The sequence below is a fragment of the Phragmites australis genome, chromosome 3 (genome assembly GCF_958298935.1).
Source record: "Phragmites australis chromosome 3, lpPhrAust1.1, whole genome shotgun sequence".
Classification (NCBI taxonomy): domain Eukaryota; kingdom Viridiplantae; phylum Streptophyta; class Magnoliopsida; order Poales; family Poaceae; genus Phragmites; species Phragmites australis.
In genome coordinates this window covers 5,038,210-5,058,123 of record NC_084923.1, presented here as the reverse complement: position 1 = coordinate 5,058,123, position 19,914 = coordinate 5,038,210, and the positions used below count along the sequence as shown (strand labels likewise).

General features: G+C 45.5%; 1 protein-coding gene and 1 pseudogene across 1 annotated transcript; one reads left to right on the top strand and one right to left on the bottom strand.

Annotated features, from left to right (window-relative positions):
- Positions 1 to 321: 321 nt before the first annotated feature.
- Positions 322 to 4,125, top strand: LOC133910915 (AP2-like ethylene-responsive transcription factor AIL5). The gene is made up of 9 exons (XM_062353152.1): positions 322 to 713; positions 1,338 to 1,902; positions 1,999 to 2,081; positions 2,225 to 2,233; positions 2,353 to 2,441; positions 2,613 to 2,686; positions 3,062 to 3,112; positions 3,311 to 3,387; positions 3,695 to 4,125. Exons 1-9 carry the CDS (start codon positions 527 to 529, stop codon positions 4,123 to 4,125), a joined length of 1,566 nt encoding a protein of 521 aa, XP_062209136.1. The 5' UTR covers positions 322 to 526.
- Positions 4,126 to 14,172: 10,047 nt separating this feature from the next.
- Positions 14,173 to 17,564, bottom strand: LOC133911715 (uncharacterized; annotated as a pseudogene).
- Positions 17,565 to 19,914: the final 2,350 nt, after the last annotated feature.

Genomic DNA, 19,914 nt, shown 5'->3' with positions numbered 1-19,914 from the left:
GCATGTGGCACTGAGTTTGGCACGTGAGAGAGAGACAAACAGACAAACAAAGCCCAAGCCCAAAGTTAGAGCGAGAGAGAACGAGAGAGGGGTCACACATTCACACAAGACTAGGCAATAGGCTAGTGTAGCTGCTTGTGCTGTACCTGGCAGGACCCAGCTAGCTGCCACACTGCAAGACGTATCTATGATGGCACGGCCCCCAATGCAAAAGAAAACACCGGTCCACGCTCTTGCTCGTCACCTGCACTTGAAACTTTTGTTATGCAATGGCCTCTCTCTCATCACCTACACTTGAGCTCTTTGTATTCATATCAATCTTCTATCTACGCACGCCATAGCCATATATAGCTTGCTCTTAGAAACATAAAAAAGGAAGCTCTTTTTGGTCTTTGAGGCAGCACCACTCTAGTGACCTTCCCTTTCTTGCTTGCTTGCAAGTTACAGGCTCTCTGGAAAAAAGATCAGCATCTCTTCCATTCCTGATCCCTTCTTTTTTCTCATCCCTCTCTGTGTGTGGGAGGCGATGGACATGGACAACGGCTGGCTTGGCTTCTCCTTGTCTTCTTCAGCTGGAAGAGGCTATGGCGACGGCGGCGGTGGAGGGAGTGGAATCGGTGATGGGGAGGGCTCTTGCTCGTCGCCTGCCGCAGCTTCGCCTCTCGTGTCTCTGCCGTTGCAGTCTGATGGCTCTGTGCAGTACAACGTTCCAGGTAATTAACCATTCGCATCTATGTGTAGTGAGGCCTTGAGGGTTCTGGGAAATTTGTATTTGCTCTTTCGTCTATGTTTTGTCAGATGAGCGCTCTCCTTCTGAATTTCTTGGTTATTGTTTACGTAGAACGCTGTTTTTCATTTATGGTACTCTTTCTTTGTGGAGCTGGTTGAACTCCTTTACATGTTTTTGTCAATAATAGCTATTCGTGCTATAAACTCAGAAAGAAAACTATTCACGTGCATGCCTTTTTTTGCAGTTTGTGGGCTTATATCGCTTTGTTTTCAAACTTTCGGCTAACTATAGATCAGAACCGAGAAATCATGCTTCTATTATGTGTCCACATACGTCACTTTGACACAAGAGATCGTGGTGTAAAATCTGAATTATGAAGTCCAGTTGACCTCTCCTTGTTCGCCAACATGCGAAATGAAATCTTTGCTCTTTCGAAAGATCTTCATGTTCCATTTTTCACCTTATAGTTCTTTTCCATTAAGGCCAAGTAGTCCAGAAACTTACCGAATGTAAGACTGCACTTGTTGGTCCATAGCATTGATTTGTCACTCACTAAAAAAGGCAGTATCATTCGTCTTTGTCCGTGCTCTGTGCCGTTCCTGTGCAGATTGGAGGCACGCTGAGGCCAAGGGCCCCAAGCTGGAGGACTTCATGAGCGTCACTTGCAGCAACAAAAGCAGCAGCAGCATCTACGACAGCGGCCACGGCGATCAGGCCAAGTACCACGAGGTCCACGACCTCCTACCCTTCTCGGCCTCGTACTTCCACGGCCACGGCAGCCACAACATTGGTCTGGACATCAACGTGAACGCTCCGCCCTGCAGCGGCTTCCCGGACCACCGCGTACTTGCGGCGCAAGACCATCATCACCATCAGTTCCTGCCCCACCACGGCCATTACTTCTTGAGCCCGCCGAACCCAAGCCCGCCTGGCGCAATGCCGGTGATGCCGATGTACAACGCCACCGCCGCTGGAGTCGGTGGCTCGATGTCCATCTCCGGCATCAAATCCTGGCTCCGGGAGGCGATGTACGTGCCGGAGAGCTCGTCGGTGCTGTCGCTCTCCATGTCGGACGTGCCGACCGAGCCGGCGCTACCGGCGCCAATGCCGGTCCCCCGCAAGCCCGCGCAGACGTTCGGGCAGAGGACGTCGCAGTTCCGGGGCGTGACCAGGTTGGTGTTGCTGTGCATGGCTGCATGCTTAAGATTCGCGTTGGTTTGACGTGCCATTTATTAATTTGTGTTGACGTGTTGTTAATCAATCTGCAGGCACAGATGGACAGGGAGGTATGAGGCTCACTTGTGGGACAACACTTGCAGGAAGGAAGGCCAGACTAGGAAAGGAAGGCAAGGTGAGCCATGCAATTTCAATCATGACATTTGTGACCTTCAATTTCTAGCTTCAATGGCAAACTGCATGATCGCACCTACATGCGAATGCTTACTGACCTAAACTTCTTGTTCTTGCAATGCAATGGGAACGACCAACGAGCAGTTTACTTAGGTGAGCTACTGCTACCCTCCTTGGTCTAAATTTTTGCACCTTTGGAATTTTCATTGGTACAATTGTGACCAATGCTGTTACTCCACATGCTTACCATGTCATGCCATGACTGTTGCTAGGTGGGTATGACAAGGAGGAAAAGGCTGCAAGAGCTTACGATTTGGCAGCGCTCAAGTACTGGGGTCCTACAACTCACATAAATTTCCCAGTAGGTTTACTGCATCTCATCGTGATCTTGATTCCATGAAAAAAGTTCTGTCAGTGCAAGTAGGGGCCGGCCTGGTCCATTCCTGCCTTCTTTAATTTGCTTTTGATGACTGGTTATACAGTACAGATGCATTCTGTGTTTTCTGATTCACTGGGCTTCTGCCACATGTAGTTAAGCACCTATGAGAAGGAGCTGGAGGAGATGAAGCACATGTCAAGACAGGAGTTCATTGCTCACTTGAGAAGGTACTGCAGTTCTTCGATTCTTTCCACCCTGAATTCTTAGTACTGCTCAGAATGCCGTAATGTGATTTAACAACAGTTCAGCACCTGTTAAGAAAAGCTTATATGCATGCAATAACACAACAGCATTACTGTGTAGTACCGAAATTTTAGTTTTCAAATCCTTCTGATAAATGGCATGAATTAGCTGTTTGGAATCTTTCACGCGCAATTTTTCAGAAGGCATGTGCCTGAACATCACTAGAAACAAAATTTCCCTGCCTGTTAACTATTCTTTCTGAATATTTTCACAAATGCATCCAAAATTATATCAAACATCTGGCGCACTCACCAACGCTGTTTTACAAGTTCCTGCTGCCAAATTTGTTCTTGCTGCAGGAACAGCAGTGGCTTCTCAAGGGGAGCCTCCATGTACAGAGGAGTGACAAGGTGCCGTGTTGCTGCTCGCCCATATTTACACCCCACCTGCTGCCTTTTCCTACACCCCCAAAACTTCTGAACCACTGAGCCACCTCTTCAGAGTTCTGGGAGTTCTGAATTTCTGATCTCACCGACACACACACACACGCATCGATCGACCTGCTTGTATAATCTTTCTTGTCGTGTTTGCTTTCCCTATGCATGCAGGCATCACCAGCACGGGAGATGGCAGGCCAGGATTGGGAGAGTGGCAGGGAACAAGGACTTGTATCTTGGCACCTTCAGTAAGTTTTCGTCACTACCGCAGTACATGTTTCCAAGCTCCAAATCTAACATGCATGTAAATGCAACTGTTACTAATCCAAGTGTATTGCACTAATTCTCTTGTTCTTGCTGCTGCTGTTGTTACAGTACAAGGCATTGTTCTTGGATGCTTTGTACGACTTCTCTCTTTATTGTTAGAGTAGTTCAAGTCAATTTATTGATGTAAAAAGGCAGAAGTCAATTTATCTTGTGAACATGAACTCCTCATTTTATGTTTGAAATATTTCACGAAATAATCCCGTGTTCGTCTTATCTGTCAAACTGCAGGCACGCAGGAGGAGGCGGCGGAAGCGTACGACATCGCGGCGATCAAGTTCCGCGGCCTGAACGCCGTGACCAACTTCGACATCAGCAAGTACGACGTGAAGCGCATCTGCGCCAGCACGCACCTAATCGGAGGCGACGTCGCGTGCAGGCGCTCCCCTACGCGCCCGCCTGACGCGCCGCTCGCCGGCGCCGCCGAGCTCTCCTACGGGCCGGGCGGCGACCAGGGCGCGTCCGATAACTCGGACACCTCCGACAGCCACCGCGGCGCACCCCTGCCGCACGGCCTCCAGTACGCGCCCACCATGAAGTTTGAGGCCGGGGAGGGCAGCAGCGGAAGCAACTGGATGGCCGCGGCCGCGGCAGCGGCGCGTCCGGTCGGGGGCGTTCCGAATGTGCATCAGCTCCCGGTGTTCGCGCTGTGGAATGACTGAGTAGCGTAGCAAGTGCGTACGTAGCTAATGCCATGCATGGTACTGCGCATGCTTGAGGTGTAACATCTTTTGCAGTAGCGGCGAACTGCTAATCTTTGCGACGGCTTGCGAGGGTGGTGGCTCACTGGCTTGACCTGCAGGTGAGATGCATGTTGCATGGTTGCCGTCTTCTCTGGGAGATGGTGACGATTTTGCCGCAATGTGTAACGGTTCGACATGCATGCGTGTCAGTTCACCGGAAACATTCGAATTAGTCGGATCTATAACGATGCCGGCGAACTAATCTTGCGACCTACCTTTTGTCCTACATGCCACTTTTCTCTATGAATGTCTACATAAATGCTGTGCTTTGGCCTATAAACGTAGGCATAGTATGGAGATGATTTTACTTGGCATTATAATACTGAAGTATCCTGAGTTAGGATTTGCTCTTAGTTTGCTGAATAATTATAAACCAGTTGTCATAAAAAAAATAGTTGAATTTTGAACTACCGCGGGGGACTGGCGAGGGTGCAGCCGATCGAAACTACGTGTAGTTGTTCAGCAGAAAAGCGGTAGAAGAGACGAATAGTACGTAGCCAACGTCGGCGCTGGCGCGTGCGAGCGAACGATGCAAACGAGTGCAGAGGCGGAAGCGCGGCTGCGCTCTCCAGAGAAACGGGAAACGGTCTAGCGCAACGTTGCAGACCGCTGCTGGCTCGCGTGAGCGATGTTCAGGGAGGCGGCACCCGTGGTGTCACTCACGTGAATGCGCGAACACGGGCGGGGCGCCGTGGTGGTGGGCTGGTGCACTTGACCAGCGCGACATGCAGGTGCAGGTCCCGTTATGCGGATGCGTGCATGCTTGAGTCCGCCGGGCAGACCCGGCGGCGGGGAGCACGCACCGCGCTAGACCATCGGCGCGGACGGGCCCGTCACCCGCTCGAGCGCGCGGGGGAAGCTCCCTGGCTAACGCGCGCGCAGGCCGCCGATGCGATGCGAGTCCCGCGCGCCGGTCCGGCCGCACCGTATCCCCGGCACACCGCGGTCGGCGCGGCAGCAGCGCAGCGGCCAGCGGGGTGGTGATGGACGGATCACTAGCTAGGGAAGCGTACCTTCGTTGCGGGTCGGAGCTGGCAAACTAGGACGAGTCAGCGAGCGCTTTCGTAAGAAAAAAAGTGGCATCAACACAACGTTGACGCCTGCCGGCTCTGCTCTGCCGCTGCCGCTGCCGCAGCGAGACCCTGTGATGTGAAACCCAACACATAAGCGAAGTCAGTGAACAGAGAAAGCGAGAGGTCTCTGCAGATACGCGCAGCTGGTACGCGGGAATCGGGCGGCTCCGCTGCTGCCCTTTTAAATGTGCGTGCCCAAAAGTGGCAGCACGCGGCACCTCGTCCGATCTACAAAAATACTACAGTTGCCAGGCAGCGCTGCAGTGCATGCCTGCCTCGTCATCGTCACTGCAGCTGATGCTGCCTGCCGTGGACGTGCGTCGCGTCTTTGCTCGTGAGAGATGCCAAAAAGAAAATAATTGACCGGGGATGGGGATGGAGCGGATGAAATGTCCGGTGCCCTGCTGCAGCGTCGCATTTCAATCAAGCCCGTTGCAGACAAAAGATCTCCAGGGCAAGATTCTCTCCTGACCCTCTGTATTGATCAGTGTACACTGTGCATTGGAGTTTACCAAAATCTACCTCTTGGCTATCTTCGTGCACTCGTACGCACGTATTACATCGAATCCTTTCCATCGATATCTCTCAAGAACGATTCCAAAACGTCCTTTGTCAGGATTCTGAGATCCAGCTCATACGCACTGCCTCATGTATGCTTGAACGATGCCTGTACGGAACAGAGTTATACAGTATTTCAGTACGAAGCTTGACGCCGTGTGCCTCCACTCGCTCAACCTTTGGAATAGCATTTTTTTTTTAAAAGATAAAGATGGATTTTCCACTCGAGGTGGTTACTATCTGCATGATGTGCTACAATAATTCGTGAGTATATGAACAGTAAACTACAGTTATTGCTGTAGCAAAATACTGTAGTAGTCAGAGGATGCAAAAATACACCGTGTATTCGTGATCTGATTGGCGAGAAAACACTAACTATAAATTACTGTAGTACTTTTAATTTTACCGAAACAAAGTCAGAAGATGCAGATCCACCGGTGGCTGGGTTTGAGCTAGGATCACCAGGCTGGGAGTCCCGGTGACTTAGCCATCCGGACTAGCACCTCTCTCTTGAGTGTGTAGCATTTAGGTACAGCATAACTATACATCTTGTTTTCCAATAATAATTTGTCAATCAGAACGACTACTCGATATAGGTCTTGGATGGATCTTTAGATACGGCTACTTGGTAACTCAATGGCTATGTCAAAGAGCGTAATGGGATGGAGCGGCTATCCAACCCAATTGTGAGGTAAGCATCACTGCATCAGGTCATAGCTCGCTTGAGATGCAACAACTCATTTGCCAAAAATCATTGCCAAGTCGTTCATAACAGTCGCCCGAAAACTCTTGTATGCCATTCTTGCGCTAGCTGACAGCTCAACGGTCCGAGTCCTCGAACAGTTCATACAGATGGCGGTTAGTAAGCTTGGTTCTGCTCAAGATGACGAGTTGGCACGCTGCTTCAGTGCTTCTTCTTGGCCTTTGGCTTGGGTGGTGCGCCATGGATTTGGGCCATTGCGCCATTCTTCTGTAGCTTCTTCTCAATGTCCAACATGTCCCGTGGCAGCTCTATATCCCAGTGTAGCTGCTTCAGGTCATCGTCGAACTTGATCTTTGATGGAAGATCATTGGGGTACATCATGACTTCATGGGAGTTGCATTGGTCACCAGACGACTCCACTGCGGGACTAGATGACAGCATTCATCGACTGAATGGCGTCATAAATCAGCAGGACTCATTCTCAATGTCACGCAGGAGTCCCAACTCCCAACGAAGATATGGCATCATATCATGCTAGGAAGGCCCAATGAGTAAGTCGCTTGGAACGTCCGAAAAATATATGGGGAAACTATATAAAAATGTGTGAAGACCATAAACGGGGAGAACATGCTCGAACGACCGAGTCATCCAGAGTGCCACTACAGCAAAAACAGCATGTAGAGACGGTTTTAGATCATTGTAGCCACAGTTATACCTGTATCTATGAGTGCTTGAGACAATTTTGGTACCCGTCTCATAGGCATAGCCATTGCTCCCGTCTCAAAGGAATAATACGGTTTTGATAACCGTGTTACGTAGTGAGACGGTTCATAGAGACGGCTATAACCATCGCTACAGGGAGACCCGAATTTAAAATGAAACTAATTGAATTTGAATGCAAGGGTCTATAGTTTGAATTCAGATCTAATTTTGAAAACATTATGTTATTAATATTTCAACACCATTAGTTCATTCCGGAACATGTACGCACAATAAAGTACCCCGTCACAAACTAGCATACTTAAGGAACTTGAAATCAAGTTAAAAGAACCCACTTTTCATTCATTCATTAAAAAATATCAAATTGTACATAGCATTCCTAAACGACGAGCAAAGTACTATCTACATTATCCAGCTTCAAAGCAGATCATGTTGCATTGCCTCTTCCAAATTTCCCCACATGGTAGCATTTGTCTCCCTCTGCATGCCCACAGTTTTCTGCATTGCCTCTTCCTGTAATACTCACGAGGCCAGATCGATTCCGTTCCTCCACTGCTTTGCTGCTCTCCATGTCTTCATGTTCTTCTCCAATCTCGATCATCCTCGGCCCATTCTCGTGCTTCTCGCACAGGAGGAGCCGAGCGCACGACTGCGGCTGCAGCATGGCTAGTGAGGCTGGTGTCGAAAACAGAGCGAGAGAGGATCAAGAAGTAGAACTATTCCTCTCCCATCTGAATCAATACCCGGTAGTCGAGCTTGATGGAGGACGAGCAGCCGGACGTCGTTGATGTGCTCAGCGAGGCAGCCATTCTTTCCAAGCACGTAACGCATGAAGCAGCTGCACCCGAAGTCGTCGAAGATACACGCATGCCGGCGGTTGACGTTCATGCCGCCGCGGCAGCCGCCAACGCCGTCATCTAGGTCCGAGGTTTTTTTTATTCTTTTGGAGAATGCGGTAGTTCTAGAGTAGCAAGAAAGCGGGAGTCATGAACTACTTATGGTAAAACGTGGCCCTTCTTGTAACTTCCTGATTTAAAATAAATAAATTGAATAATTATGGAAACAAATATGACTCAACGAGGACGGACTGAATCATGGACACGGTTTTTGTTGCCGTTGCTCCCAGACCACTCTGAGAGTGTTTAGCGCTTATATGATATGGTTTTGGTGTCCATCTCTTTTACGCCGTCTCTACCTGTCTCGAAACGTCCATAAACGTATGCTACAGCTCATGGGAACAACCCAAAACAAGTAAACACGCTAGAACAGCCCAAAGACCCCGGTTGCTCCGGCAGACCCGGAACCTGTGCGCACGGCCCAAATGGCCCTTGTGCGCCGCCGGCACGGGCATGGCAAAGGCAGAAAAACGGTCCAAGAATAAACATGTGTTATAGCTCACGGAGGGCGAATAAAAGCCCTATCGCACAGCCCGCAAAACACAACAGAATCAAGGGAAACGGTTTGGTTGTGCCTAGAAATATGTACTATAGCTCATGAAGGACACAAATCAGCCCCAAAACACAGCCGACAAGGGCAGGGAAAACATCCTAGAAAGTGCGAGAAGGGTGTGCTCTCATGGAGCACAGAAACATCCCAAAATAGGGAAAACACACTTGAACTGCCGAAATGCCTCGAGTGCCTCGACGGCTCCGGAATGTCCAGAAACGTGTGGTATAGCTCACAAGGACAACAAAAAGGGGGAAACACGCTTAAACTACCGAAACGGCTTGGGTGCCCTAGCAACCCTGGAACGTTTAAGTCATAGGGATGAAAACGGACAAGAATAATCGGAAAAATCCTCTAACCGCTCGAAAACAGGTACCAACTTAGGAATGTCAGGATATAAAAAACAAACCAATTTAAACAGAAACATGCTGATATCGGTAGAAAACTGAATTCAAATCGGGAACATCGACCTGTGAAGTGTGCATCGATAAATTGCGCAAATGCAAAGCAACTTCTGCATTGTCATAACAGAGACATTTTGTAGTGTCAAAATCCAAAAAATAACAAGAATATGAACTTAAGATGATATTTTGCTTTATCATGCAATCATGCCATGACCCCAAGATCTAAAATATACAACAATTCAACTCCTAAACAATAAAAGTAGCAACAGAAAGCGTCAATGGCATTGGAGCAAGCAGAAACATCTTAGGAAACGTACATCAATATTTTACCTTATCGCTCCCAGATGGGTTGACCACACCAAAACTACTGCTATATGGGTTGGCATGCAGTTGCTGTTTTAACCTTGCCGTTTCCTCCGGAGTAAACCGCAAATCCTAGTTTCCTGTCGGCTCGGCTGTTTGATCTAGAGGCCCGTGTAATCATTGTAAACGTTGTACTCTAACTGTTGTATTTTGTTCGTTTCTCCTTCTTGATACAATGATACACATTTCTTCTACGTATTCGAGAAAAAAAATTCATTAGTTCTTTCAGCTCCCAATGTGAAATTACTAGGGATGTCGTTCGGGCTAACGCGCTCAAAGATGGGATGCTGGAGCCTGCTGGTTAAAGGTAGGCACCTGGATGTCGCCTGCCAGCTTTGGAAAACCAAACCCAAGAGAAGAGAATGAATCTGTTGGAGCAAAAGATTGAGCTGGCAGCGGCGGCCAACGATGCGTTCAGCAGCTATGGCGGCGCGCATGGCCGCAGGCGACGGGGGCGGAGCGCGAGCTAGGATTGGAGCCTTAGAAGCTGATCGGGTGAAGTAGGCCAGTGGGCTAATCTAGTTTGGGCTATAGGCTTAATTGAAAAACAGAACCCAGTAGGAAATTCTCGATTAAAAACAGAATTTATTTTGATAATACGGTTGAAAAAACAGCAAAACCATTTTCGAATTAATTGTCCCATTTTCGTCAAAACGAAATGGGATAGGATAGGATTTCTCCTCACCGTTTTCATCATCCTACGCCTACGATGATGGGAACTACCCAAAACGGGAAACATACTAGGCGAAAACTCCATATGCCCAGGAACACTCATAAACATGTTCTGTAGCTTACGGAGGGCGAAAAACAACTCCGGCGCGTGGCCGGCACATCATGGCAGCTCGACGCCAAAGATTGAAATGGAACGAAACTATATATTCAACTCAACTTAGTTTGTCAGGTAAGCATCACATGACACATAGATTGGTTGCAAACTATTGCCAGCTCGATCATAAAGAATCCTCCCGGGCGCCAGTGCTTATTTGCTTGCTTCAGATGACGGTTAGGGTGCTCATGTTCTTGAACAGTACGGGCAGATGGCAGTTAGTGAGCTTGGTCCTCCTCAAGATGCCACGCTGCTTCTTCTTGCTCTTCGACTTGGGTGGTGCGCCATGGATCTGGGCTAGTGCGCGTCGCTTGGCCGTGTCGGTTGCTGGCTTCTAGCCAATCTTCTATAGCTCCTTCTCAATGTCCAACATGTCCCGTGGCAGCTCTATATTTTTTTAGATAAAGGAATAATACTTATTCCGGCCTCTGCACAGAGTTATGCACACAACCGTTCATTGTTACAAGGTTTAACAAAATATCCAGAATTCCAGATAGATTAAGCAAAGACAAGAGTGAACTAATAAAGCCCGAACCAAGTCAAGCAGAAAGTCTATTACTAAACATCCAACCATATCGGGCGTAAATTTCCATCGTTATCGATTCCATTTTTTGACATGCGTCCTTTATAAGAGGCCGATCCTCCATCTTTTGTAGCAAAGACAAAAAACGAATCCAGTTAGTCCCGTGGCAGCTCTATATAGCTGCTTCAGATCATCGTCGACCTTGATCTTATATCGAGGATCGTTGGGGTACATCTTGTCTTCCTGGGAGTCGGTGTTGATAGTCACCAGATGTTACCTGATAATTTTAGAGCCTGAAAAACAACAAACGAGGTCATTCACCAGAATACCAGATTACTAGGCAAAACTTTAATGTCTATGATGCAACAGAGAACAAAAGCTAATCTCAAACTACAAATACAGAATGCAATACATTGGCCGCCAGATGATTCCACTGCCGTGGACTAGATTGACAGCATTCGTCCACCAAATGGCGTCATAAATCAGCATAAAGGAACTAATAAATCAACACGCAAAGGAAGTGATCACATCACTTGCCTCCATGGGATATTCTCCACTAGTTCAATCTAACAAAAATTAAGTAATGTGCTTCCCCCCAATGGGTTCTGCACTAGTGCAGTCGGTCGACTTGATCAGAAATCACTTTTCATTATTTAAGAGAGGTGAAGTAATTTGTAGTTGAATTTGAAAGTGCATCTAGGCCCTATGTGTGGTTTTGGTAATTAATGACAATACCTATAGAATAATAATGATGTTGAGTTTGTTAGTAGGTTGTTCCATAAATGATGCATGGATGAAAGATATGCATGAGCTCTAGGTAAATGGGGAGATTAAAAATGCATCAAGATGAATGAGCTCTAGGTGATGCTCGGGTAAGTGATGACAATGCCTATGGACTAACAATCATATTGAGAATTGCTATTAGGTTATTCCATAGAAGATGCATAAATGATGAAGCATGGATTCTTTGAGAAATACCATGAGTTCAAAGAATTGCATCAAAAGTCATTGAGATTTTAGTGATGCTCATAAGAAGAAGAAGAAGCTCAATAAGATTAGCAATAAGCTTGAAGGCTAAGTTACTTGTGGAGATCAAGTAACTAAAAGGTATGTTTGTCAATAGAGTTTTATGGACTAACCCGTGTGCTATGTGTTTAAGAATGAGTGGGGTTAGGTTCTATATGAAGATTGACAATATGCATGAAGGCTAATAAGTTACTTGTGGAGATCAAGTAACTTAAGGTATAAGTGTTGTCATTTAGGTTTTATGGACTAACCCATGTACTTTGTGCTTGAGAGTGAGTTGGGGTTAGGATCCATAAGAATGCATAAGTTGAATTGAAATCATATATGTCAAGAGTGAAGAACAAGAGTTGACTCCATATTTTGATAAAATGAATTCCTTGAAGATGTCGAATACAAAGTGGTTTTCTATGGCAAGACGGTGAAGGGCAAGCAAGACTCGGCTGCGATGGACCATCCGTGGTGAAGGGCAAGCAAATGGCTTGGCGTCGAAGGACTAAGACGGTGGTGAAGAGCGAGTGAAGGCTTTGTGCCGATGGACCGTGCAAGGCCATGGGAAGCTATGGATGATTCACATCAATCATATGAAGAATCAAGTGAAGAATATATGGAAGTTGGCAACCCTCAAGGTTTGAAAGAAAGAAACGGTACTTGAAAGTTTTTCAAAAGCTCAAAGTGGTTCAAACAAGTTTTATTTTTGAATTTGAGTATAGGTATGCCGCACTATTAAGAGGGATGCAACGTGAGCTAATTGTCGCGTCTTAGTGCTCAAGAGTTCCTAACCAAACCCAAAGTGAGAGTTTGTTGTTAAGAGTCCGGAGCGGAAAGTGTGGAAGTGTCCAAAATGGGTTTTGGAGTGTTTCTAATTTGATCCTATGTATTTTAGGTCATGAATTCAGTTGGGATGTGTAGCCCTCTGAATAAGCTTTCTATAGAGTCCAAAATCGTCGAAATTGGACTCCGGGATCAAAAGTTATCGCCGTTTTTCGGAGATCGGCTGTGTTGTGGCCGGAGACTCCGGTGTAGGCCGGATACTCCGGTACCTGGAAGGGTCGGAGACTCCGGTGAAGTCCGGATACCCCGGTACCTGGAGTGGTCGGAGACTCCGGAAAGTCTCCGGGGCTGTTTTCTGTGTTAAGTGCCGCCGGATACTCCGGTGTAGGTCGGATACTCCGGTAAAAGTCCAGAAAAGAGCATAACGGCTAGTTCTGACACGTTCTGTGACCGTTCTAACGCCGTTTTTGGAATTGGGACTGAATACTCCGGGGTAGGTGTGTCAGAACAGTAACGGCTAGTTCTTTGGAGTGGGCTATTTATACCTCACTCACCCCATCCTTTGGGGCTGCTGTAAGGGGCACGAAAAACTACATTTTTAAGCCAAAAGAACCTCTTCCACTCCATTCTAGTGTGTGATTTGAGAAGAAAAGTGAGTTGGGTTGAGAGATTGTAAGATTGAGTGCAAGTGAGCTAAAATCCAATCTTGAGCACTTGAGTTCTTGACAAGAAGTTCTCGAAGCGTTTGTTACTCTTGGAGGTGAAGCCTCCTAGCCGGCTAGGTGTTGCCCGGTGAGCTCCCGCACGTGTGGTGAGCCGCGGGAAAGTTTGTGAAGGTCGATCTCGCCTCCGAAAGGGAAGAGATAAAGCTAGTGAATCGAGGAAAGCGGTTGAAAGAGACCCGGCTCGTTGGAGCTTTCTCAACGGAGACGTAGGATTCACGGTGGTGAATCTGAACTTCGGGAAACAAATTTTGTGTCTCTTCTCTTGTTTCTTTACTATTGAGTTTTTGTTCAAATCTTTGTGCATATTGCTCGATCTACTTGTTTGTGTGTATTTGAGTGTAGGTTCTCCGTGGATCTACTTGAAATCATCTCCGGAAACACATGGTATCACTTGGTTTGAGTTAGAACTCTCTACCCATCCTTTTTATTCAGTTTCGGGCTCTGTTCTGTACAGAAACCGGAGAATCCGGACTTCACCGGAGTTTCTGTACTTGTACACACCAGAGTATCCGGACTACACCGGATACTCCGGTGAACAGTAATTTCAGGTATATGAACAGTGTTTTCAGCCTTTTTCAATTTAAGTTTTATTGCATATCTCTTGTTAGAATTTAATAATTTTTGTCACCTTAGGATTGTAATTTTCACACTTATTTAGGGTGATTGTGCACTAGTTGAGCTTAGCATATTTAGGTTTTTCACTTGTGAAAATCCGTTAGTTTTTATTCCGCTGTAAGTTTATACCAACGCTAAAAGGGGACGAATTTTTGTAAAAACGCCTATTCACCCTCCTCTAGACGACATCATTGTCCTTTCAAAATTGCTCCATTTACCATCAGAAATGTGCAGAATCAGTTCCATGACATTTCCATGGAAACAACAAATATTGAAATCCAGCCTTTCGTGCCCGCATCGGGCAGGACCACACAATTCAAGATAAATGATTAAGCCACCACTATTTGTTTGAGAAGTTCATAAATCAAGAAAAAAAGCATTCAAACACCGGAAGCCCTAGGGAACCTACATCTATAGCATACAGGCTAGAGGCTTTCTATCAGACTATCTATATTTAAGACCGAAGCCTTCATAGTTCATACACAAGGTTATTTGATTTCTAAATATCTTACTTACACGCATTCACTTCACTTCAGCCATTGAAATTGATTCACATCATGCAAAGTAGTAGACAAGAGACAGCAATGGTACATTCGAGGCCTTTAAAAATACTAAACAAAGATTGATGTAGTTACCTGCAAATCTTCCAATACGGATGGATAAGCATCTTTGACCTCCACAACAGAAAGACACTCAGGATACTCTCTGATCAAAGTAAGCAATTCATCTCTTCCTAACAAATCATGCTTGGGCTGCGTAAGTGCAAAAGGCAGATCAATACGCAATGTAATAAAAAAATGGGATGAAAACCAACAAAGGCTACCAAAATTCAGGTATCACTTAAATACCCTCTCTCTCCATCTCTAACACAACTTAAGTACATAGCCAATTCCAAAAATAAAGTAAAAACCTCGAGGATTTAGCTTGGCGCGAGTAATAAAACAAGATTAATCATAAAATCTGTGATAAGATATTAAGATTCAACTGACAATTGAGACTTTGAGTTGGTACGTTCCTTGTGTTCAGAGAAAAAGAGGCAGACAAGAACGGAAGACATTTTAAAGTATTATTTGGGGGCTTTTTTCATAAAAATTTTCTATTTCATTCATGGAATTCAATGAAATTGCTAACAGATCGATATGCAAAGCCTTTACCTTGTATGAGAAACGCTTCCCATCCAAGAAAGCTTTGGGATTATTCCTCAAGCTGTCAAATACAGCCTTGTTACCAAGGATATCAACATAAATTGCTTCATTTATCTGCTCAGCTGTAAAAGCTTGCCTTGTCTGCAAGCACAAAAGAAACAAGGATATCAGTTCAGATGCTATGCACGATAACATATATTCCAAGAAGAAGGTTCGAAGAAAACTTTTTTTTTCTTTCTGGACTACGAAGGTTGTTAATTGTGCCAATAATCCAAAATAAAGCTAGATTAAAGTGACGTGGGCCCAAAACCATCCAAACAAATATTCCAGTTTTTGCATCAGGATACCCATGTCTGATAATTCCACTAGTACATTATATTCTATTTAGTCAAGAGGAAATAATGAGGAATAGTAATATCATGGTACATCACTGCCCAGGTAGTTCATCATTACCCAAAAAACAAATAGCATCATACGCAGCAGCTGAACCTATGTAAAGAATCATCCATTGTCCAACAAAGCAAAAGGAAAAATCTCTCATTTATAAAATATGAGTCAGAAAAATGGAAGGAATTGGATTAATTCCAACAAGATGGATCTTTTGGCAATTACCTTGTAAAGCAGTTTGATTACTAACTTGATCTGTGCTCCAATAGGAGATTTCCCTACTGAATTGATGAGCTGTAGCCTTTCCGTATCATTTGAGAATTTAACAGGTTGCACTGGTTTTACGGGAGCGAATGGGCATTTATTGGTTGAATCCCTTGAGCAACTTTTGGCCCTGAAATCAAGGCTTGGCCTGCAGCAATGCTTGATAGAGTAGTCTGGCACCTCTCTTGGTGTTGTTTAAATTTGTTGAGACGCTCATTCAAAGCCATCTGGATGGAAAAATGCAAACATCTCATTAACCATATGACACCTGACAACATAAGCATGCAATTCTATGGAACAGAAAACCCAAGTATCGGTATGATCAGAGCAAAACAAAGATAACAAGCAATGCATCCACGATATTTTGCAGAACAACGTTATGATTGCAAAGTGTGGAAATCAGATTTATCAAGTATCAGACATATACAACGGCAAAGAGGAGGTTGAGACAAGTGAAGGAGGTGGTCGTAGAGGAGTTGAAGGCTGTATTTTTCGAGAGGACAAGGGAAATGGAGTGTCGGAGGATTGCAAACGAGTTGAGAAAGTTGGATCATGCGCTAGGGATTGAACAATTTGAATATTGGATGAATGTGAAGGGAAGGATCTGTTCTAGGGGTTCGTGAGCTGTGGAACATATAAACACTCACCAAATGAGTCTTCTATGTTACCCTTGTATTCCTTTCATAGGATGTTTTAGACTCGTGATTTTTTTTGAGTAATCGACTCGTGAATATTTACAAAGAAAAAGCACAAGATGACCACATGCCCTAACTAAACTTGTCTCTTGCTACCTCATTAAATTTGTATATGTCTTGAACCCACTTTAAAATCTTAGGGACCAATGGCAAAAAGACATTTGAGTATTGTAAAATGCAGTGGCCACTATATGAGGTGCCGGCACTTTAGGAGGATGTACTATGTCTCCTTTTGAAGTAATATAACATCAAACTAAGAAGAACACTTTTCCAATTTAAAATATCAAAGAGAAGAACAGAGGAAGTAATATGATAGCCATTAACCAACTTCCTATACAACTCAGTGTTAAACTAGTTGTTCAGTATTTGCATGTCACCTTTATTACTCAATACATCCTCTCAAACCTAGCCGTAGAACTCATAATGTCCTTTTAAATTTTTTACAAAGGCTCGTATAAATATTTCAAACAGCTCTTCAAAAGAATTGACTGGTACCAGAGGTAGTATCAGTTAAAACATGACACCGCTACAACATCCTACAAACAACATAGGTGAGGTGGATAGCTTAGTCAGAATATGATAGTTCTGGACTGATGAGAATTCACCATCTACTCATACTCAACATCAAACCGTATGCATGATTTCAAATTATGCCTATACTTACAAAACTGTAAAATGTTCACATATTGACAGGTCTACTTGGAATAATTTAGTTACGCATCATCCCCAACCAACCTCCCAATTCCAAAAGCAGAACCCCTGACTTCCAATGATGGAGAAATCTCTATGTGATCCTGTCAAATTACGCTCAAAATTCCACCGTCTAAGATCACGATTAACGGATAAGCTTATGCGACTCAATTCCGCCTAGGAACGAGAGCAACTCGGGCCGAAGCAATAAATGGAGGATTGGCAGTAGGGTCTTAAGCGTCGGGAGCACCTACAGGATCTCTACAGGATCCACGACAGCGGGGCAAACCAGGCTCGCTGGACGCCTTTTTCCGGCGAGACACCGGTGGACGGGGCGGAGGAGACCTAGACCTCGCCAGCGGCGATCTCCTCGGGGACCTAGGGTTTGGCCGGTGAGGGGATCGGGAGCGACGCGCGCTTCGTGTTCCTTGCCCAACCTTACTCATCCAGGAGCGCATGGCAGATCAATATTTATTGTCAGAGTCCAGGCGGTGGGCTGGGGGGCAACACAGTCCGCTGTTATATGGACCTAAATGGGCTGAAAGATAACAAATTTGGGCCTTGAATCTTATTTTTATGGGCTCATTTTCTTCGGGTCTCAACTCTTCCTTCTCCATTAAAAACAACCATGCTATTTAGAGCCTGTTTGGGAGAGTTTTCAGATCAGCTTGCCGGCTGGAATCAGGGGAGCTCTGTCTAACAGCAGCTTTTAGCTCCCTGAGTGGGATCTATGGGAGTGATTCTCTGAAATAAACTAAAAGCTGGGGAGCTGAAAAAAGCAGTTTTCCTGATTTATGGCATGTTTAGTAGAGCTCCTAGAGCAGCTTCACAGCTGAAATCAGGGAGAACTCTACCAAATAGCAGCTTTCAGCTTTTAGCTCCCTGAGTGGAATTCATGGGAGTGATTCTCTAAAATTAACTAGAAGCTGGGGAGCTGAAAAAACAGCTTCTCTTGATTCACCACCTGCACAGAATCACTTCCTCAATATATTTTATTTTAGAGAATCACTTTCAGCCACAGAATTACTTCCTCCAGATAATCACTCCCCATAGAGAATTTGGATCAGGGAGAGTTATACCAAATAGGCCCTTACTTCCCACACAGAATCACTTCCTCCATATAGTTTATTCTAGAGAATCACTTTCAGCTACAGAATCACTTCCCTCAGAGAATCACTCTCTGCAGAGAATTTAAATCAGGGAGAGCTCTACCAAACAGACCCTTAACAGGAGTCTGAAAATAGGCTTGTCTTCTATCGATAGATCTAAGCTATCTCAGACAAATCCTCATCGGGAAGCCGCAGTCACCCAATTCCATCATGTGTTATGGATTGTGTTCACACAGTCGACTGATCGAATAGTAAGGATCTATTTGGCAGAGCTCCCAGAGCAGCTTTTCGGCTAAAATCAAAGGGAGCTCTGTCAAACAGCAGCTTTCAGCTTTTAGCTCCTTAAGTATAATCCGTGGAAGTGATTCTCTGGAATGAACTAAAAGTTAGAGAACTGAAAAAAGCAGCTTCACTTAATTCACTTACTGCACAGAATCACTTCTTTCATATATTTTACTTTAAGAATCGCTAGAGAATCATTTTCAGCCACATAATCACTTCCTCAAAAAAATCATTTTTGACGTAGAATTTAGATCAGAAAAACTCTACCAAACAGACTCTAAATTTCAGGCATTTGAAATTTAGAAATACCGGTAAAACTCTTCTTTCACTGGTCACAAAGCTGGACACGGTGAGATGCGGATGGAGACAAGCAGAAAAAGAGTAGTGCAGGGCAATAGAAAAAGGAAAAGGCCATGTCACACGTGGGCGTGTGATCGCGGACGCACGCGCGGGCGACAGCGTCAGACGAGATGCCCAGCATCACTGCGACAGAACACATGATGGTCTGTTTCTTCTTCCTTTCTCTTGAAGGCTATGATTACGTGTTTTTCTTACAAACGCCGTGCATCTGAAACTATGACGATCAGGTATCACTTCACACGAAAACACATACTCTGTCTTACTACTGGGTTTCCGCTGCCTTCACTACAGTCGGAACGCGTGTTCTTCTCTCGTTTTACACCCTTCAGTTGAAGAGTGCAGTGAGCAACGCATTTTGATCTCCAACAAAACTATCCGGCCCGACTGTTGAACATTAAAAGGGGAGAAAAAGGGAAAGCTGTGTGAAATCCAACGAACCATCGATCGCGCACATTTTGATGCCAATGATGCTGCTCTGCTCTGGTTTCTTGGATCTGATGCTTCCTCGATCGGTTTCTTTTTCCCTTCTCGGGCTTCGTACGATCGGAGCCTTTGGCCACATGACAGTCACAGCACGACGGAGGAGCCCAGCATTGGCAGCATACGAACATGCGGCGATCATTGACAGGGATCTGTAAAGAGGAGCATGTTCCGCTTAAACAAGTGTAGCTTGAATAGGATGCACGTCGTCAGTGCGTACTTCGTCTGAACGCAAAATTCAGACTGTGTTTAATGAGTGAGCCGGAAGAAACAAGTTGTGCCTGGCTTAGGCTTGAGCAATGCTGAGACCGGAGGACACTTGCGCCAGGGCGCCAGGTTCTGTCATGGCAGATCCGGAGGCGCATGTGAACGTCGTCAGAACGCGGATAGACCACGCACGGCTGCTGCCCCCGGGGCCTCGAAAGCAAAAGAGAAAAAGGGCAGCGAAAACGAAAGAAAGAATCAACGAACGCCGAGGCAGAGATCGAAAGAAGCAAAAGGAGGAGCCGGCGGTGTGCGTGCGACGGCGTGCCACTCCTTTTT

Excerpts from the sequence above, each read along its gene's own strand:
- LOC133910915 (XM_062353152.1), top strand. The coding sequence starts at position 527 with ATGGACATGGACAACGGCTGGCTTGGCTTCTCCTTGTCTTCTTCAGCT. Across the intron at positions 1,903-1,998 it reads CAGTTCCGGGGCGTGACCAG|GCACAGATGGACAGGGAGGT; the intron begins GTTGGTGTTGCT and ends ATCAATCTGCAG. Across the intron at positions 3,113-3,310 it reads ATGTACAGAGGAGTGACAAG|GCATCACCAGCACGGGAGAT; the intron begins GTGCCGTGTTGC and ends CTATGCATGCAG.